The sequence below is a fragment of the Salmo salar genome, chromosome ssa01 (genome assembly GCF_905237065.1).
Source record: "Salmo salar chromosome ssa01, Ssal_v3.1, whole genome shotgun sequence".
Taxonomy (NCBI): Eukaryota; Metazoa; Chordata; class Actinopteri; order Salmoniformes; family Salmonidae; genus Salmo; species Salmo salar.
In genome coordinates, this window is record NC_059442.1 from 34677541 (window position 1) to 34699765 (window position 22225).

A 22225-nucleotide genomic window follows, 5' to 3' on the forward strand; every position below is an offset into this window, starting at 1 on the left:
GCAGGGCACAGAGGGAGAGAGGAAACAGTGTAAGAGACAGAGATCATGGGAGAGGGAGAGGAAGGGACAGAGAGAGACACACACACACACACACACACACACACACACACACACACACAGAGAGAGAGTGGGAGAGAGAGTGCAAAGTTCAAAATGGAGAAATATCTCATTTAACTCACTGTCAGAAACACAGAGCCAAGAAGCAGCACCACAGAGTAGAGCAGCCCTCTGCTGTTGATCATCACCTATAGAGAGAGCGAGAGAGAGAGAGAGAGAGAGAGAGAGAGAGAGAGAATGGAGAGGGGGGAAAGAGAGGGAGAGATAGAGTGGGAGTGAGATAAATAATCTGAGGTCTAGATCGAGATCAAGAGGCATGAGGGCAAACAGTTCCTGGATGTGCTTCCTTTACCTCAGAGCCATAGTCCACAGCCATAGTCTGTATCGCCCAGGGGAGCCCCAGTCCCACCAAGATATCAAAGACATTACTACCAATGGTGTTGGAAACCGCCATATCCCCAAGACCTAGAGAGAGATCAAGATTAAGATATTAAGATATGGAAAATCCTGTAGAGACCATAAAGTATACTGTACACTGGTACTGTACTCAAAAATGTGAAGATGAGAGAGAGAGAGAGAGAGAGAGAGAGAGAGAGAGAGAGAGAGAGAGTGAGAGAGGGGGGAGAGTGGTGCTGTACCCTGACGAGCAACAATAAGGCTGGCGATACAGTCGGGGACACTGGTGCCAGCTGCCAGGAAGGTGATGCCCATAATCACATCAGGGATGCCCAGAGTGTAGCCAATTATGGTGACCTGCACACACAGTCACACATGTAACAGATTAGACAGAAATCTTCCAAATAGCATGCAAAACGCATGGTAGCATGGTTCGTAGTATATCCAGCACAGTATCAAAGCTTGCTAACGACTAGAGGAGAGAGCTTCCCTACCCGATTGGTTATCGTGGAGTCTCGTCACTGACCATTTCTATAAAGTTGGGACTTTTCAACTCATGAAAACAATCAAACGTTTCTTTGCGTCTCCCACAAAACGACAGAGACACGTAAGCTCTAAAGAATCTCCAACGTGTCTCACCATCCAGACCATGAAGTAGGAGAAGACGGCAATCCACACGGTGGAGAGGAAGAAGGAGAGCATGAAGAAGCGTTCCCAGCGAGGCTTGGCACAGTTTGGCACAGTGAAGTAGAGTAGCAGCAGGATGGGCCAGGAGATCAGCCACTTCACCTTCTCCATGCAGCCCCCTGGTGGAGGGAACCAGAAATAGCAGCTCATGTTCCTTACATTTACATTTTACATTTACATTGAAGTCATTTAGCAGACGCTCTTATCCAGAGCGACTTACAACCAAGGGGGTGAGGGTTCAGTAGTAGGGTGTGAAAGTAGTTTATTGGTGTACCAGCCAATGTAATGGAAGTTATTACACCCATACATGCATGCAGGCACGCATACACCCACCCACCAGGGATGATGAAGGGTGAATTCAGGGCTTCTCCCTCCTCTTCCTCAGCAGTCTTGTCCTCTGGTACGGTGCCGTTCTCCAAGGTCTCAGGTTTACCATCAGTGATCACCATAGTTTCGTTGTCCACACCGTTAGACGCCTGCACCAGCCTCTGTTGCTGCTCACGCATGCACGCAAACACACACACACGCACGCACGCACGCACGCACACACACACACACACACACACACGCACGCACACTCAGCGGTAGTAGCAACATCACATACCTGATTTAGTGGCCCACATGCTATTTAATGGGCTATCTCTGAGCAATGACTTTATGAACTTGTAAAGTTTGATGAATATCCCCTAGGATATTTTGACCAATAGAGACACATACAGTGATTATATGATGTGCCAAGTATGATTAAAGCATGCAGGCCACCTATCAAAACTGTACTTCTCTCCTAGCTTTCTACAACAGTAAATTGTTCTAAACTGTACTTCTCTCTAGTAGGCCTTTCCACAAAAGCATATCGTCTTACACTGTAGTTTCTCTCTAATCTCTGATTGGCCAAACGTTCTACACTTCTAAGTAAATCACTTTAACTGAGCTCCTCTCCAATTGGCCCGGCTTCTATCCAATGTAAAAAGTCAACCCCATGGGAAACTTTAACCCCTTCTGTAACAACTACATGTTTGGGTTCTGTGCCAAAGCTCCTCAGCCTGACCCACCTGACTGACCCTGTACCCTCTGACCCCTAACCCTTGACCCCAGTGACCCCGCCCACCTCATTGATGATGAGGCGGCTGGCCATGCGGAGGCGTGTCTTGGGGCCAAAATGGTTGGTGATCATGATGCGCAGGCCGGCGTCTGGGAAACTGTAGTTAGGAGGGCTGGAGTTGATCATCTCATCCACCATCACCACAGAGCCACGACTGTACATCTTAGTGGGCTTCACTGGAGACACAGAGATGGTGAGACAGCATAGACAGATGCATAAAGTAACTTTGGACTAACTCTACACACCAAGCACCAGAAGAAGAAGAAGAAGCCGCAGCAGCAGCAGCAGAAGAGGAAAAAAAAGAAGAAGAAGCTGCAGAAGAAGAAGAAAAAAAAGAAGCTGCAGCAGCAGCAGCAGAAGAAGAAGAAGCATTACACAACCACAAGGTAGGAACCCACATTGGCACACATGCCTAATACACCCACATGCCAGACTAGCCTCTCTCTCATGCACACCCACACACGAAAACACATGAATGCACGGACGCGCATACACACACACTCACATACCAGCCCGAAGGATACAGTATGTCAGGAGGTACAATTAAAGTGGTGGCGTGACAGCAGCAGAGTGAGTCCCAATGGGCCCAGTTCAAGGCCCATTGAAGAGGCTGTCAGATGGGATCATCAGCCACCGGAGTGACACACACTAAAACCTTCAGTGTGTGTGTGTGTGTGTGTGTGTGTGTGTGTGTGTGTGTGTGTGTGTGTGTGTGTGTGTGTGTGTGTGTGTGTGTGTGTGTGTGTGTGTGTGTGTGTGTGTGTGTGTGTGTGTGTGTGTGTGTGTGTGTGACAAACAATAAAATCTCACAAATCACCCCCAAGGTGCAGGGGAGTGAGCCAACTGCCAGCCAGGTCACAGATTTTCTTTCAATATACACACACACTTGTATAGTAGAGACGCACACTCACACAGACGCAAGCACGCACAACTACACACACAGCTACACACACACATCATACAGGCACGCAGACATATAAATGCCTGCACAGCTACGCACCAACACCAACTCACACACCCTTACACATGCACGTACATCAGAGGAGGCTGGTGGGAGGAGCTATGGGAGGACGGGCTCATTGTAATGGCTGGAATGGAATGAATGGAACAGTATCAAACAAATTACAGATATGGAAACCACATGTTTGACTCAGTTCCATTGATTCCATTCCAGCCATTACAATGAGCCCGTCCTCCTATAGCTCCTCCCACCAGCCTCCACTGATGTACATGTTGTGACTCTGGAATAATGGACTGCACTTGACACAGCAGAAGAGGGCGAGACACAGAACTGCATAGCACAACCACATCACTACACAGCACAGCAACATATGTCACCAGCTCACAGACCAGGTCACAGCAGGCAGGTAGGTTTAGTAAGGCTAAACAGACAGGCTTTGCTACAGTAGCGACAGGGTTGCCACATGGCAGCACAAGTTCAGCTTGAGTCTACTAGACAGGAGAGGAGAACTCTGAAATATATCACAGCCTCTATCACTGAGAGAAGAGCAGCCACTCGGAGAAAGACACAAAGTCTAAAATAGAGTAAAAGAGAATATATGTATGTAACTGTTTGAAGGATCAGAGCTGAGAGTTTACAAAGAGGAATGAAGATAGTGGAGGAGATAGTGGAGAGGACTGTTGACAATGTTAAACCAGATTGGAAGAGCCAGGAGTAGAAGCTCAGAGTAGTTTCTAGGTTTGCCAGGATAGGCAGATACAGTAGTGTAGTTGTTTTGCTAGAAGGCCAGTCAGAGTGCCAGAGGGTTGGATGAGAGGAAAACATAAAGCCTGCCTGGTTACCCTTACCTGGAGAAAGTAACGGCTTGGACGGATCATCCCATATGTAACTGTCATAACAAGCATTACCATCCTCCAGCTCGCTGCTGATCACTGTGTTACCATTGGCCAAGCTCTTGTCCTCCTTCCCTGTGAAATAGTTCTGGATGCTGGTGTTAAATCTGATGCGAGAAAAGAGAAAAGGTTTACATCTTCAGTTGAATGTTGAGAGTTTATACACAGTACATTATACTCAACTTATATTATATACTATATATGTGGATTGTTCTATTTGTAGCGTGTGCTCAGGTGTGTGTGTGTGTGTGTGTGTGTGTGTGTGTGTGTGTGTGTGTGTGTGTGTGTGTGTGTGTGTGTGTGTGTGTGTTTGAGGCAGGAAGAAACAGGTCCCAGTGGAACTCACTTCATGATCAGAATGTACCCAAAGTACATCAGTACTAGCACTAAGCTCTCCCACCTGCAGAGACAGACAGAGAAGAGTCAGAATGTCTGCAGGCGCACACACACACACACACACACACATACGCATACGCACACGCACACACACACACCTGTACACACACACGCACACACACACACACCCGTACACGCATACGCACACGCACACGCACACACACACACACACACACACACACACACACACACACACACACATCCACACACATCCACACACACACAAACCTTCTGCTGAGACACAAGGAAACACACATCAGGTTACTCACCACACTATCTTCTCATCGTAAATGACCTAAGAAAATGAAACAGGGAAAAATACTTACACTAACGTCCATACTTTCAAGGGGAAAGAGCATCAACTTTACTTTTCTTATAAAGAAACTCGAAACTCAAACTTAGAAAAATGTGTTGTTGAAATGCATCAAGGGTGCAGTTACTGTCACAAACAGATGGCTATGAGAAAGTAGCACAAAGAACAGTTCCTATACTGTTTACATTAAAAGCAATTACACAGTATGAAGTGCTGTCTAGAGTTTCTAAAGTCTATCTCTGTGAGATCGCCAGGCCATCTCTCTCTCTCTCTCTCTCTCTCTCTCTCTCTCTCTCTCACTCTCTCTCTCACTCTCTTCTTCTTCTTTCTTTCTCTCTCTCTCTCTCTCTCTCTCTCTCTCTCTCTCTCTCTCTCTCTGTACTCCCTTATTCTCAGAGCAGAGCAGAGGAATGTTCTGTCTATCGGCCCGCTGGGTCTCTGTCTCTCAGTGAGCCCAGTGGGCTAGGCAGTAAATGAAGGTTAAAAAGCCACTAGGGGCTCTCAGTCTAAATGGCTTCATTATGTAAAGTATGATAGTGTGAAAGGGTATGCCGTGTATTCTACAGTACAATACAGAGGTTGTATTTATGAAGTGTCTCAGAGTAGGAGTTCTGACGTAGGATCAGTTTTGCCATTTAGATCACAATGAATAGGATTACATGGGCATATGGGACCTGATCCTTGATCAGCACTCCAAACTGAGATGCTTGATACATATATCCCCAGTTCTCATTATTACAGAAAACCCCAGACACACACACACACACACACACACACACACACACACACACACACACACACACACACACACACACACACACACACACACACACACACACACACACACACACACACACACACAAGCAGCTTCCAGAACAATCTCCTCCCCACAACCATCTATGAGCTCAGTGGCCTAGACAGTCTGAATGGCCTCATTATGTAAAGTAGACTCGGGATGAGATGATCAGTTACTCACTGCAATCAATGCCAACACAGACAGGGTGTAGTAGAGCGAGTCACGGAACACTGCAAACTTAGTCAGGTATACCACCTGGAGGAGAGAGAGAACGAGACAAAGGGAACAGAGATGGAGAAGAAAGGAGAGAGAGAAAGAAAGAGCGAGAGAGAGGGAGAGTGTCACGGAACCCTCCAGAACTTTCATTACACACACCTGTCCCTTATTCCTACTGATTAGTATTTGTATAAGTGTGCCCTTTGGTTTCCATTGGGCTTTCGATTATTGTTACATTATCCGTTGGTGCGTGTGAGTACCTGTGCTGTGTGTTTTGGCTTTCGTGCCATTGTGGATTGCACAGATGATTACGGGTCTCGTCCCGTGTGTTAATCATTGTGCGCGTGTGTAATTTATTCAAGGTACTCCTCTCTCTTTTGTTGTCTTTTTACCCTGTTTTGTTACGTGTTTGTTTGATCTTCGTCCCCATGCCTTTACACAGCATGCCGTAATTTGGGTTTAATAGAAACCCCTATTACGCATTCCTGCGCCTGTCTCTCGATCCCTCATACCAACGTGACACAGGGTTGTGTTCCTCACCAGAAACTTGTGAAGAACAAAGTAAAGGAAGATATTTTGTTTGACAGAATTTTATAATGTGATTTATTATTGTTCAAATTCTTCTTAGGGATACATTTTTTCATTCAATTTTTTTATTTGATTTGCATACAATGATGACAGCCTGGCAAGCAGTGTTGTTAATTTGTTTTGCACAAATACAGTGAGGGAAAAAAGTATTTGATCCCCTGCTGATTTTGTACGTTTGCCCACTGACAAAGAAATGATCAGTCTATAATTTTAATGGTAGGTTTATTTGAACAGTGAGAGACAGAATAACAACAAAAAAATCCAGAAATACGCATGTCAAAAATGTTATAAAATGATTTGCATTTTAACGAGGGAAATAAGTATTTGACCCCTCTGCAAAACATGACTTAGTACTTGGTGGCAAAACCCTTGTTGGCAATCACAGAGGCAAGACATTTCTTGTAGTTGGCCACCAGGTTTGCACACATCTCAGGAGGGATTTTGTCCCACTCCTCTTTGCAGATCTTCTCCAAGTCATTAAGGTTTCGAGGTTGACGTTTGGCAACTCGAACCTTCAGCTCCCTCCACAGATTTTCTATGGGATTAAGGTCTGGAGACTGGCTAGGCCACTCCAGGACCTTAATGTGCTTATTCTTGAGCCACTCCTTTGTTGCCTTGGCCGTGTGTTTTGGGTCATTGTCATGCTGGAATACCCATCCACGACCCATTTTCAATGCCCTGGCTGAGGGAAGGAGGTTCTCACCCAAGATTTGACGGTACATGGCCCCGTCCATCGTCCCTTTGATGTGGTGAAGTTGTCCTGTCCCCTTGGCAGAAAAACACCCCCAAAGCATAATGTTTGATGGTGGGGATGGTGTTCTTGGGGTCATAGGCAGCATTCCTCCTCCTCCAAACACGGCGAGTTGAGTTGATGCCAAAGAGCTCCATTTTGGTCTCATCTGACCACAACACTTTCACCCAGTTGTCCTCTGAATCATTCAGATGTTTATTGTCAAACTTCAGACGGGCATGTATATGTGCTTTCTTGAGCAGGGGGACCTTGCAGGCGCTGCAGGATTTCAGTCCTTCACAGCGTAGTGTGTTACCAATTGTTTTCTTGGTGACTATTGTCCCAGCTGCCTTGAGATCATTGACAAGATCCTCCCGTGTAGTTCTGGGCTGATTCCTCACCGTTCTCATGGTCATTGCAACTCCACGAGGTGAGATCTTGCATGGAGCCCCAGGCCGAGGGAGATTGACAGTTCTTTTGTGTTTCTTCCATTTGCGAATAATCGCACCAACTGTTGTCACCTTCTCACCAAGCTGCTTGGCGATGTTCTTCTAGCCCATTCCAGCCTTGTGTAGGTCTACAATCTTGTCCCTGACATCCTTGGAGAGCTCTTTGGTCTTGGCCATGGTGGAGAGTTTGGAATCTGATTGATTGATTGCTTCTGTGGACAGGTGTCTTTTATACAGGTAACAAACTGAGATTAGGAGCACTCCCTTTAAGAGTGTGCTCCTAATCTCAGCTCGTTACCTGTATAAAAGACACCTGGGAACCAGAAATCTTTCTGATTGAGAGGGGGTCAAATACTTATTTCCCTCATTAAAATGCAAATCAATTTATAACATTTTTGACGTGTTTTTCTGGATTTTTTTGTTGTTATTATGTCTCTCACTGTTCAAATAAACCTACCATTAAAATTATAGATTGATCATTTCTTTGTCAGTGGGCAAACGTACAAAATCAGCAGGGGATCAAATACTTTTTTCCCTCACTGTAGGCCTTGAGGCCTTGTATATATTTTTTATTTTAACAAAGAAAATTCAATTAAGAATTATGTCTTGGTCTTTTTTAATTTGTTAAGAGAAAAACTAGAAAAATCAAGATATATATCGTGAATCATCCAAACCTCTGAGAAAAATGTAGATATTACTTTTAGGCCATATTTATTTTTTTATTTTTTTGGGCCATATCGCCCAGCCCTAGTTAGAACCCATGTATATTACTTAATATACAGCATCAAACTACATAAATATATGTTAGGGTCCATTATCTACTACCTGGACTTTGAATTGAGACCAAAAAGCAATAAAAAAAAAAATACATTTTTGTAATATAGCCAATTTTGACTTTGTGGCTGTGGTAACTAGTGACTAATGACAAGTAGTGACAACTAGTGACAGGATTGTGCACGCTTGTCCTGTCAAAAGCAGTTGAGAGTCTTTTAGGCTGCAGGCAGCACTTTAAATGCAACCAGACCCATAAGGCTTTTTGCTGCGCAGCAGTTATCAGACAAAACACAGCTTAAAAACATGATGACATAATCCTGGCAGTTTGTTGTTTTTGGCAACAACAAAAAGATAATGTGGGCATCTGCCTGGTACACAAAAGAAAGAAAACGAAATGTGTGTAATACAGTAGGCGGGTCATTCCACTAAAAGAGTGCCTTTTGCATCCCTTTGATATTTTAAGTAGAAATTGTGCACCAATATTGCATTTTAAAAGCCTGATATATTAAATGAAGTGGCCTTTAATATAGACCACATGGATCATTCAATAAAACTTTCATCTTTACTTTAAAAATAAAAAATATATATGAATAAAGGCTTGCTAAAGTGCCAACATTTTGACATGTCCCTCCGTCAACCCTGTGTCACTTCTAAAAGGTTTTAACCCACTTAATCCCCAAATTTCTTCAAATTTCACTATCATTGTAAAGCCCTAGTTATACTGTTGATTTGATGTGATTAGTGATTCATTTACATCTGAACGGAACTCTTGTTTCAATATGGTAAAACTATTCCTTTTAAAATATATATTTTTAAAGAAACATTCAACATCTAATAGCAAAATCATACAGTAAAAGCAGGTAGATTGGTTCTACTCCTTTTGGCCACTTCCTGGTGTTTTGTGGCGGAAAACTGAGTGGGTCGAGTGAAACACATCAACACTGTTACCCATAGATACAAAGGCTAGAAATGTTTTAACAATAAAATAATTGTGAAGCAAGCGTTCAATTGCCCATCTCTTTTGTACACAACAAGCTTCCATTCCACTTATCACAAGCGGATTCATTGCTGATTTAAGAAGAAATTGTCAACCCTGTTACTGTCAAACTTGTTGTTACCTTATTTGGCACTTGACAGGCAATAACTATAGTCAATTTGTTATTTAACCTCTTGAGATGGGAAAACATGTTTTTTTTTTTATGAAGTTGAACATGTGCTCTTTATGACAGAGTGTTACAATTAGGTGAAATCCCAAACAAATTTGACCAAGTTACACTTTTCAAAATGCACCAAATTGGTGGAACAACCCAGGCCTGTATACATCTAATACTGAATGAGTTATTTCGGGCATAAAATAGCCCCAAATAATTTGTGATTGACACAATGGTCCCCTTCTGGCAGTGTGCAACAATACAGACTGAGGCACATGGGGGTCACGCATGCGCATGCACACACACACACACACACACACACACACACACACACACACACACACACACACACACACACACACACACACACACACACACACACACACACACACACACACACACACACACCTGTCCAGCGAAGATTCCGCACACACCGATGATGCATAGAATGTTGAACACCGCTGAACCCACTATGGTTCCAACACCCACGTCTCCATGAGTGATGAACACACCTTCAGGACAGAAGGAGAGAGGGGGAGGAGAGAGAGCGAGAGAGAAAGGGAGGAGAGCGTGAGACAGACAGAGAGAGAGAGAAAGAGAGGGAAAGACAGAGAGAAGGAGAGATTAAGAGAGTGGTAAAGAGAGAGGCAGTTATCTCCAAATATGATCACCTCTTAACAACATTGATCGGAAACCTATATACCGACATAGTGCATTGAACATACAGTCTACATACTACTGAATGTATTTCACCTACTTGTAGGTGAGCATGTTTGCACTTGTACAGTATATACTGTAAGTGTGCTAGTGTGGGAGAGTATGAGCCCATCTCACCTATAATTGAAGCGAACAGCTCTGGTGCTGAGCTGCCAGCAGCCATGAAAGTAGCTCCTGCCACATCTTCACTCAGGTCCAGTTTCTGACAAACACACCGAGGGAGGAAGCAAAGTCTCACACTGAAGCCTCGTGCATCAAATATCGACACACAAACACATCACATCAACACGTCAATAACGTAGGGAGAGGAAGGAGGTTGATGGCCTAGAGGAGATTGCTATTGGGAGCTCAATTCACCCACCTCACATATCTTCTCCAATGACATCACAAAGTAGTCATCACAGACGATGGCCAAGGCCAGAAACATGTAGAGGGCCTGAGGGAGCGAGAGAGAGAGAGAGAGATAGGGGGGTAGAAAAGTGAGAGAGATAGAGAGGTAGAACAAGAAAAAAGAGAGACGAGAGAGAGAGAAGAGTAGAGAGGATTAAAGAGGAAATTGTGCTGTGCACAGTGAACACCCTACTACGCAACAACACTGAGTTAGAATAGACGCAATTAAATCAGCCTCACTGTACACACATCCTGCTATTCTCTATCCTACCCTCAGAAAGTAGAAAGTTGTCTTTCCCCCCCAAAGAAAAAGGAGAGTCAACTGAGGCTGCATGTTTGATGTGCCTTTTGTTGTGTAAGGCAGCGATGACAGGCTCTGCCCAGAGGGGGCTGGGGCTGGGTACAAACCAACCCGTGTTGTTCACAGCACAGCCCAGGACATCACCGGATAGGAAGATAACAAGTCACAAACAATGACACAGAGTATTAAAAAAAAAGGTCTATCACAGAGCCGCACCACTTTTCCCCGGATGAAGACGTCAGGGCTGAGGATAACTTACTGTCTAGTAGTGCCTACGGACCAGTACATCACAGCAGGGTCATCTTTTTGGAAAGATATGTGTGCACGGATGGACACACATGTAAGCTAGAAACATGCACGCATATATGCACATACACACACATACACAGTCAACAACACACGCCTGATTTACTGAACCACATGGTGTTAAACACACACACACACACACACACTCAATCTCCTACCGCAAATATGTGCAGCAGGACAGCTCCTCTGGTGCGCTGGTAGGTGGTGAAGACATCCTCTGGGAACTCATTGATGGCTGAAAGAAAACAAAGAAAACAAAACAAAACAAATCTCCTAAGTCATGGGTTGGTTTTACAACACCACAAATAGCGAAACAATAAATAAATACTGAATAAATAACTTGGGCATAAAATGGATCTGAAAAACAGCAACGACAAGCAATCAACTTAATGTACAATTCTTGAGGGCTATTTTGTCTGCAGCAGTTCTGAATCAGGCATTTTGACACTTTATAGAGTTATCCAAAGATATTTGTGCTTTGATCACACTCAATGTCCTGCCTCAAAGAGCGAGAACAGTCTGAAAGTCCTGCCTCTTCGAATCACACATTAGGAATGTGACCAAAATAGCTTTTTTACCACCTGAGGAACATTGCCAATGTGCGGCCATTTCTCTCTCAGGCTGATACAGAGAGACTCATCAATGCTTGTATTACAAGCAGGCTTGACTACTGTAATGCTCTCCTGTCTGGTCTACCCAAGAAAGCCATTGGTCAACTGCAAAACATACAGAATGCTGCAGCACGGGTATTGACTAAGAACAGACGGAGAGAACACATTACACCGGTTTTAAGCGTCTGCACTAGCTTGCCTGTGAGTTTTAGAATACATTTTAAGATTATTTTATTGGTTTTTTAATCAATCCATGTTTATGCACCCCAATACATGTCAGACATGCTTTTTAGTTACGTACCCAGTAGGCCCCTCAGGTCCTCTGGCACTGGCCTTGTAACTATCCCAAAGCCTAGGACCAAGTGGCATGGAGAGAGAGCTTTTAGTTACTATGCCCCCATCCTCTAGAATAGCCTGCCAGAGAACCTACGGGCATGATACACTAGCACATGATGCCGTTTTATGAAAATTGCGATTTAGCAAGCTAGCTGACTAGCTTTATGGGTGTTGTGACATGAGTATGAAATTGTAATTCTGGTTGTTTAATGTTTTAGGGACTCCTGAAACAACCAGCAAACCAGGCTGTCGTCTTGTGAAACAGTGGATGTAAAGAATCTAGATAGCTAAAGCGTTTACTGCAAATTGAATGTACAATTTTGTAAGCTTGCCTTGCTGATATTTGCCATGCAGATAGATGAAATAACGTAGCTAGCTATGTTCTTGCTTATTGTGCAGTGGAGGATAAAAGTACCTGTATGCCTATGGATGTGTAGCTAGCTATCTAGCCGATCTGTGTATGGACCCAAACGTTTAGTATACATATTAGTTCAGAACCTAGCTATGAACCTCAGCTATCATAGACAGTTATATCAACTTCACAACAGTTTGAATGACATTAATGCCTATGGATTGAGTAGAATATAATATAACTTTGTGCCAAGGATGCAAGTCGTATATACATGTAGTTATTACCATGCTTGAGATCCCCACATTGTAGCCTGTACATTTAATATATTCACTGATCATGTACTCTACCTTGGCAAATAAAAGTACAGTTCAGGTATGACTGTCTTTGAGATTATTTTTCAGTCATATCGAACACCAGGAGTATCACATTCCAGTCTTTGTATGATGCTGTGTCTGCACATAAACTCAGCAAAAAAAAGAAACGTCCTCTCACTATCAACTGCATTTATTTTCAGCAAACTTAACATGTGTAAATATTTGTATGTTAATAACAAGATTCAGCAACTGAGACATAAACTAAACATGTTCCACAGACATGTGACTAACAGAAATGGAATCATGTGTCCCTGAACAAAGGGGGGGTCAAAAGTAACAGTCAGTATCTGGTGTGGCCACCAGCTGCATTAAGTATTGCAGTGCATCTCCTCCTCATGGACTACACCAGATTTGCCAGTTCTTGCTGTGAGATGTTACCCCACTCTTCCACCAAGGCACCGGCAAGTTCTCTGACATTTCTGGGGGGAATGGCTCTAGCCCTCACCCTCCGATCCAACAGGTCCCAGACGTGCTCAATGGGATTTTGTTGGCCATGGCAGAACACTGACATTCCTGTCTTGCAGGAAATCACGCACAGAACGAGCAGTATGGCTGGTGGCATTGTCATGCTGAAGGGTATTGTCAGGATGAGCCTGCAGGAAGGGTACCACATGAGGGAGGAGGATGTCTTCCCTGTAACGTACAGCGTTGAGATTGCCTGCAATGACAACCAGCTCAGTCTGATGATGCTGTGACACACCGCCCCAGATCATGATGGACCCTCCACCTCCAAATGGATCCTGCTTCAGAGTACAGGCCTCGGTGTAACGCTCATTGCTTCGACGATAAATGCGAATCCAACCATCACCCCTGGTGAGACAAAACCGCGACACGTCAGTGAAGAGCACTTTTTGCCTATCCTGTCTGGTCCAGCAATGGTGGGTTTGTGCCCATAGGCGACGTTGTTGCCGGTGATGTCTGGTGAGGACCTTACATGGCCTACAAGCCCTCAGTTCAGCCTCTCTCAGCCTATTGTGATCAGTCTGAGCACTGATGGAGGGATTGTGCGTTCCTGGTGTAACTCGGGCAGTTGTTGTTGCCATCCTGTACCTGTCCCGCAGGTGTGATGTTCTGATGTACTGATCCTGTGCAGGTGTTGTTACACGTGGTCTGCCACTGCGAGGACGATCAGCTGTCCGTCCTGTCTCCCTGTAGCGCTGTATTAGGCATCTCACAGTACAGACATTGCAATTTATTGCCCTGGCCACATCTGCAGTCCTCATGCCTCCTTGCAGCATGCCTAAGGCACGTTCACGCAGATGAGCAGGGATCCTGGGCATCTTTCTTTTGGTGTTTTTCAGAGTCAGTAGAAAGGCCTCTTTAGTGTCCTACGATTTCATAACTGTGACCTTAATTGCCTACTGTCTGTAAGCTGTTAGTGTCTTAACAACCGTTCCACAGGTGCATGTTCATTAATTGTTTATGGTTCATTGAACAAGCATGGGAAACAGTGTTTAAACCCTTTACAATGAAGATCTGTGAAGTTATTTGGATTTTTACGAATTATCTTTGAAAGACAGGGTCCTGAAAAAGGGACGTTTCTTTATTTGCTGAGTTTATGTATTACAATTATACACTTCAACAGTGTTTACTAATCTTGGTCCTGGGACATCAATGGTTAAACATTGTAACTAATAGACTAGAAACAGGATTTAACTAGTTAAAGTCTGATTTGTAATTCATATATACAGAAATATAATTTTTAAAAACAGTACACTACACTTCCCATGCATCATGTAAATACTGTAAAACTGGTTCATCTCAACATCTAATGCCCTTCATCTGCATTGATCTGATAAACACAGGATAGGTGTAGTATTTCATCAAATGAGAGACTTCATTTCATCCAGTAGAGAATGTGAAACACTTTATTGAAAGCAGTTCATTATCCAAGTGTTATAAAATACAAGCATTATAAATACTATAATTGTAATATTATAAATACAAGTTCAATCTGTACTTCAATGCACATCTGTTGTGCATTATAAAAACAGAGGAAGAAAGAGGAGGTGGCGAGAGAGGTGTAAAAGACAGAAAGGGAAAGAGGTAAGAACATAGGAGCAGGGAAGGCAGCATATGATTAATGAATCACAGTGCAACCCAAATATTCTCTCAGTTCATCACAATTACATAATAGTGTCTCTAGTCGGCCTGAAGGTTATCTTAAAAGCGGGTGAGGTGGCAACGATGGAACTGGGGGTTGGCATCCTCTGTTACATCAAAACATATCCGCAGACAAGAGACAGAGGGAGAGAGATATAGCATGTTTATGCCTTGTGTTTTAATGTTTTATTCTAACATTGTTAGTCATCATAATAATCAGGAGGTGAAATGCAAAACTGACCTTGGATCATTAACTCTGGGACTACTGCATCTCTATTTCAATGTAAAGCATATCTTTAATAATACTTCCTGTTGACCTGACCAAGTGACCTCTCACCTCTGATCATGCTGTGACCTCTATGTAGCCAGTTCAGATGTGGGAGGGGTTCACCGACACAGCTGATATAACCTAGAGGATTTAGAGAGAAGAGGAGAGAGGGATGAAGTGAAGGAGAGAGACTTATTGAGAAAATAAGGTAGTTAAAGGGACAGTGTTCAACAGGAATCTGAATCATGAACGGACACACAAGGACAAACAATATAGCGTAGTTATAGAAATAATGAAGTGTCTTGCTATTCTCCGACGTTGGCCCTCTTGCCTAAGGTGGAAGGAGCCATATTTATACACCTGAGCCTGCTTACTGCACAACACAATCAATCAATCAGATTGATACATGAGTGTGTAGGTGTGGTGTGGTGTCTAATTGTTCTACATTTTTTCAATACGGGTGATTTAAAATAGCCTGTTTTTTTTTTTTTACAGACATCACACCCTTACCTGAGAAGCAGAAATAAAAGGGAGAGAAACTTGGAATTGAATAACTGCAGTTGACATAGCTAAGTAAATGGAAGAATACTCTTGCAATGCGAATGGCTCTTAAAATAGCCTTTGGTTGTGCATAGTGTAGTCTTTGGTGTTGCCAGGGAACAGCACCCTCTTTGAAGAAGTAGGAGTTGAAGATCTCCAGCACACGGATTGCCTCTCTTGCTGCGTTGTTGGACCCCATCCTTGAAACATCCTGCAGAGCAGCAGACTTCTCCTCTGACACATGGCGGCGAGCTGCAGATCCACTCATGGTCCTCGTGTCCATCCTCATGAAGTTATGCAGGACACAGGTAGCCTTCACACACCTGAATTCCTCCAGGAGGCAGTCCCAGATGGCCCTGGTCACCCAACCTTGCAGTGCCCTACATGTTAACTGTAGGCAATCACTTTGAAGGAATCTCCAGTTACAAGGTATCTGTAGGAATATGGAAGACAATGTAATTATTAGACTTTTACATCACCAGGTCATTGTGGATTACTAAAGTATAATATCCCTGATAACAAATCATGATAACATTGGATTGATAGATGCATGGGCACACATGTGCATGTGTAGCATGTGACAACAGCAGGATCATATCAAGGATAGCATCACAAATGAATACATAAATACCACTTGAAGCTTGATGATGAGTTGATCATTTGAATCAGCTGTGCAAGGCAAAAACTAAAATGTGTACCCCTTTAAGTCCCCAGGACTGTGAAGGTTACTGCTCTTCATTGGGACCTCTTCATATGTAGACAGGCTTTCATAGCTTTCTTTATCTGAGGACAGAAAACCTCAAGAAACAGACTTCATTATAGTCAGATTACACCGCACTGAATATTATGTTACTATTACCTCCATCCTCACTTCTAGGGACAGGAACTACACAAAAGTACCTGCCCTATCCAGAATAGCCTCCTCTCTCACTGACAGTTGGGGCTGCTATCCTATCACCCTCCTCCATGGCTGTTAGCTAGCTACCTACAAATGCGTTTGGAGTTTGTTTTTTACAGTGATAAATACACCAAGATAGCTAGCTAATATGAAGTTAGGTAGATGGTGATATTTAATTCACTTAGCTAGCTATCTATACAGTATGTGAAGTTGGCTAGATAGCTAGCTAGCCAACTAGCTAGCTCATATAGCAGCTCATTTGAGTTAGCCTGCACTGTAGCTAGTTAGCTAATAAGACATCGTTTTTTTACATTTTCAAAATGTATTTACTTACTTGAATAGGTTCTCCCAGCCATGTGGACAATTGGAAACAGGGCAGCAAAGTTTGTTTGTCACCAGAACGTTTAAGAGGATATTACTATTGAACTATGTACCCATTTAATAACCAGACCTTCATACAAACTTGCTATGCTGAATTCTTGACGCACAATTGAACATGCTGCCATATGCTGCCAGCACGCCCACACCCACAAGCGAGTCACAATGGGCAGCCTAAGCCGCACGCGGAAATTTCCCGCATCTAGTGTACATTCACCATAAGGGGGGGCTGAAACTGTGGACATATTTAAAAGGGATCTTAAAACACACCTTTTTAGCTCTGCTATTCCTTAGCGTGCTTTTCAGTATTTAAGTTTTTATTGTTATTCTTTCATTTTTTATCCTCTGATGTTTGTTGTGTAGTAAATATTTAAGTTTTTATTTGTATTGTTTTTTATGCATGCTTATTTTCCTGTGAAATGCATTGTGTTGCAGCAATGTCTTAAATGTGCTATATCAATAAAGCTTGATTGGATTTGATTTGACAGGGTGAATTTGAGTCTTAACCTGCATCAAAGAGTTTAGGTGAGTCTCAGTGCTTTGCCCCCAGAGAAGGCTGGAATAGCATGTGAGTCCTACCTCTGGAAGCCTTGGTGATTAGTAACCATGCCTCTAAAGCTAGCTGGGTGAGTCTGACTCCTGCCTCTAAAGCTAGCTGGGTGAGTCTGACTCCTGCCTCTACAGCTAGCTGGGTGAGTCTGACTCCTGCCTCTACAGCTAGCTGGGTGAGTCTGACCCCTGCCTCTAAAGCTAGCTGGGTGAGCCTGACTCCTGCCTCTACAGCTAGCTGGGTGAGTCTGACTCCTGCCTCTCGAGCTGTGTGAGTGAGTCTGACTCCTGCCTCTCGAGCTGTATGGGTGAGTCTGACTCCTGCCTCTAGAGCTGTGTGGGTGAGTCTGACTCCTGCCTGTAGAGCTGTGTGGGTGAGTCTGACTCCTGCCTCTAGAGCTGTGTGGGTGAGTCTCAGTCCTGCCTCTACAGCTAGCTGGGTGAGCCTGACTCCTGACTCTAAAGCTAGCTGGGTTAGTCTGACTCCTGACTCTAAAGCTAGCTGGGTGAGTCTGACTCCTGCCTCTACAGATAGCTGGGTGAGTCTGACTCCTGCCTCTACAGCTAGCTGGGTGAGTGAGTCTGACTCCTGCCTCTAGAGCTGTGTGGGTGAGTCTGACTCCTGCCTCTACGCTAGCTGGGTGAGTCTGACCCCTGCCTCTACAGCTAGCTGGGTGAGTCTGACTCCTGCCCCTAAAGCTAGCTGGGTGAGTCTGACTCCTGACTCTAAAGCTAGCTGGGTGAGTCTGACTCCTGCCTGTAGATCTGTGTGGGTGAGTCTGACTCCTGCCTCTAGAGCTGTGTGGGTGAGTCTCAGTCCTGCCTCTACAGCTAGCTGGGTGAGCCTGACTCCTGACTCTAAAGCTAGCTGGGTGAGCCTGACTCCTGCCTCTACAGCTGTGTGGGTGAGTCTGACTCCTGCCTCTAGAGCTGTGTTGGTGAGTCTGCCTCCTGCCTCTAGAGCTGTGTGGGTGAGTCTGACTCCTGCCTCTAGAGCTGTGTGGGTGAGTCTGACTTCTGCCTCTAGAGCTGTGTGGGTGAGTCTGACTCCTGCCTCTAGAGCTGTGTGGGTGAGTCTGCCTCCTGCCTCTAGAGCTGTGTGGGTGAGTCTGACTTCTGCCTCTAGAGCTGTGTGGGTGAGTCTAACTCCTGCCTCTAGAGCTGTGTTGGTGAGTCTGACTTCTGCCTGTAAATCTGTGTGGGTGAGTCTGACTCCTGCCTGTAGATCTGTGTGGGTGAGTCTGACTCCTGCCTGTAGAGCTGTGTGGGCGAGTCTGACTTCTGCCTCAAGAGCTGTGATGGTGAGTCTGACTCCTGCCTCTAGAGCTGTGATGGGTGAGTCTGACTCCTGCCTCTCGAGCTGTGTGGGTGAGTCTGACTCCTGCCTCTAGAGCTGTGTGGGTGAGTCTGACTCCTGCCTGTAAATCTGTGTTGGTGAGTCTGACTTCTGCCTGTAAATCTGTGTGGGCGAGTCGGACTCCTGCCTCAAGAGCTGTGTGGGTGAGTCTGACTCCTGCCTGTAGAGCTGTGTGGGCGAGTCTGACTTCTGCCTCAAGAGCTGTGATGGTGAGTCTGACTCCTACCTCTAGAGCTGTGTGGGTGAGTCTGACTCCTGCCTGTAGATCTGTGTGGGTGAGTCTGACTCCTGCCTCTAGAGCTGTGTGGGTGAGTCTGACTTCTGCCTGTAAATCTGTGTGGGTGAGTCTGACTTCTGCCTGTTAATCTGTGCGGGCGAGTCTGACTCCTGCCTCAAGAGCTGTGTAGGTGAGTCTGACTCCTGCCTCTAGAGCTGTGTTGGTGAGTCTGACTTCTGCCTGTAGATCTGTGTGGGTGAGTCTGACTCCTGCCTGTAAATCTGTGTGGGTGAGTCTGACTTCTGCCTGTAGATCTGTGTGGGTGAGTCTGACTTCTGCCTGTAGATCTGTGTGGGTGAGTCTGACTCCTGCCTCTAGAGCTGTGTGGGTGAGAGCCATGCTACACCACAGGGTGATCTCCCTCAGGAGCGGTGCTAGGTTAGGCTCTGTTGCCCAAACGGCCCATCTGTTCCTTGATCGGATCAGTGGCCTCTTCGGCCCCCAGTCTCCTGAGACACAGAGACCCAGCGAGGTCCATGTGTCTCTCTGTAACCTCTCCAACCAATGACATCATTACCTTTGTCACCATTCTCTCTCTCTCTCTCTCGCTCTCTCTCTCTCTCTCTCAAAGACATAGTAACTACATTTTCCTTAATGATGAAGTTATCAGCAAAGTCAGTGCTTGTAGGATAAGACAAGTGTGCGTATTAGTGCAAACAAGTTTGTATCTCTCTCTCTCTCTCTTTATCTCTCTCCCTCTCCACATCATCCATACCTGGCATCTCTCTCTCTCCACATCATCCATACCTGGCATCTCTCTCTATTTCTCACTCTCTCCCTCTCCACATCATCCATAACTGGCATCTCTCTCTGGTGGGTTGGACAGAAGCCCACTAGACACAAGATGCCCAACAGGGATACAGAAGGGACTCCAATCAAACCACACACACAATGTACAAATACACAGCTAATGGATAGACCTCGTCCTCAAAATAATCTAGGTTGTTCAAAATAGTAGCAAATGAATATATCTGTAATTATCAAGTCATAGATAACACTTCAAAGCAAATGCTGCAATTCAAAATATTATACTGTACTGACTGAAAATACACTACAGTATATGTATTACAGTATATTAATTGTTCATTCTTGACTAATGTACATTATTATCAACAGTACAGTAGTATACTCTAGCATCAGATTCCATTGCAGCCATAGTGGCAGTAGTAGCAGCCTCCCTCCCAGAGGCATATATCAAATGGTGGGGACACTGTAGCCTTGATCACATTTCCAGCAGGCCCTCGGCAGCCAATACCTTCCCCCACTCTCCCCCACCATAACAGAGGACAGGCCTCAAGGTCACCTCCCGGGAAAGGAGAGAGAAGAGAAGAGAAGAGAGGAAGGGAAGGAGAGGGGAGGCGAGAGCATCTCTGTGAGCTAGAAGCTAGCTATCGTACAGCGTAGCGTCATCAGCAGCCCGCTGCTCCAGTCCACAGAGCGCTCACACAGCATTTTACTGTCACACCACTAGCACTGTCTGCTAGCCTCACTGTGATTCAACCTGACAACCTATGCTATTTGGAGTCTGCTTTTTGATAGAGTGTGTTCAGAATTGTTATATAAGCTAGAGAGAGTTTAGCCGTTTGGATTTCCCATATCAACTACAGCGTATAAATAAACAGATTCAGGTTGATAAATGTATTGAGAGTAGTTAGTAAATGAAGCATTTGTATAATAGCCTAATGCTTTAAGATCTGCCTTGGTTTTTTAACCTAAACATACAGTAGCAGTCAAAAGTTTGTACTGCTGCTCATTCTGTTCACCAGTTCTGGAGGTCTACATCACCGGCTTTCTAGGTGTCACTGAACTGGATCATCACCACCAAACCCGGACTGTCTTATCTCATTACGCACACCTGATTCCCATTCCCCCTGATTAGTATGTGTATATATGTGCCCTCTGTTCCCCATTGTCCTTGTCCTATGTCCGTTGGTCTTGTGAGTCCCTGCGCTCTGTTTTATTCGGTTTTTGTTACTACGTGTATTTTTGTGAACTTGTTATTACGGGACCTGTCCCATGAATTATTTACAGGTTACACCTCGCTCTTTTGTTTTGGGTAGAGAATTTAAAAAACCTATTACATATTCCTGCGCCTGTCTCCCATCCTTATGCAATGTGTCAAACACACCTACTCATTCAAGGGTTTTTCTTTATTCTTACTATTTTCTACATTGTAGAATAATAGTGAAGACATCAAAACTATGAAATAACACATGGAATCATGTAGTCACCAAAAAAGTGTTAAACATATCAAAATATATTTTATACTTTAGATTCTTCAAAGTAGCCACCCTTTGCCTTGATGACAGCTTTGCACACTCTTGTCATTCTCTCAACCAGCTTCATGAGGTAGTCACCTCCCCGCTGAAAAAGTTTGAAAACCACTCCCCTAATTATGGAGGTACCTACCTGTGTGCTGTGTGGGTGTCACAGTTGTTGTCGGTAGAAATGGAGGACCAAAACGCAGCAGGTACGTGAATGCTCATCTTGATTTTTAATTATCTTCAAAATGAACGTACAAAATAACAAAACACGAACGATCAACAAAAACAGTCTGGTAAGGCACAAGGCAAAACACAGAACAATCACCCACAAATCACACATACAAACACACCCTAATATATGGGACTCTCAATCAAAGGCAGATAGACAACACCTGCCTTCAACTGAGAGTCCCAACCCCAATCAACCAAACATAGAAACACACAACCTAGACTAACCATAGAATTAACTAAACATAAACCAAAACCCGGAAATACTAAATCAAACACCCTTTACACAAACACACCACCCCGAACCACATAAAACAAATACCCCCTGCCACGCCCTGACCAAACTACAAAACAATTAACCTTATATACTGGCCAGGACGTGACAGTACCCCCCCCTTAAAGGTGCTACCCCAGAAGCACCTTAACAAAAAATAACCCCAAGCAACACCAACAAAAAGTCCCCTTTT

General features: G+C 44.4%; 1 protein-coding gene across 2 annotated transcripts in view; it reads right to left on the reverse strand.

Annotated features, from left to right (window-relative positions):
- slc24a4a (solute carrier family 24 member 4a) overlaps positions 1-22225 on the reverse strand; it is a 79158-nt gene that overhangs the window by 3610 nt on the left and 53323 nt on the right. Inside the window, exons 3-16 of one of the 2 annotated variants that reach the window (XM_014193426.2) lie at positions 11382-11458; positions 10588-10662; positions 10344-10428; positions 9918-10021; positions 5782-5856; positions 4762-4787; positions 4443-4496; positions 4112-4203; positions 2249-2418; positions 1478-1634; positions 1093-1259; positions 696-810; positions 410-522; positions 180-245 (exon numbers count right to left, since the gene is read on the reverse strand). In XM_014193426.2, coding sequence (XP_014048901.1) covers positions 180-245; positions 410-522; positions 696-810; positions 1093-1259; positions 1478-1634; positions 2249-2418; positions 4112-4203; positions 4443-4496; positions 4762-4787; positions 5782-5856; positions 9918-10021; positions 10344-10428; positions 10588-10662; positions 11382-11458 — 1376 coding nt within the window. Of the gene's footprint in view, positions 1-179; positions 246-409; positions 523-695; positions 811-1092; positions 1260-1477; positions 1635-2248; positions 2419-4051; positions 4204-4442; positions 4497-4761; positions 4788-5781; positions 5857-9917; positions 10022-10343; positions 10429-10587; positions 10663-11381; positions 11459-22225 lie in introns of both variants that reach the window. The other variant, XM_014193419.2, reaches the window with a different exon arrangement.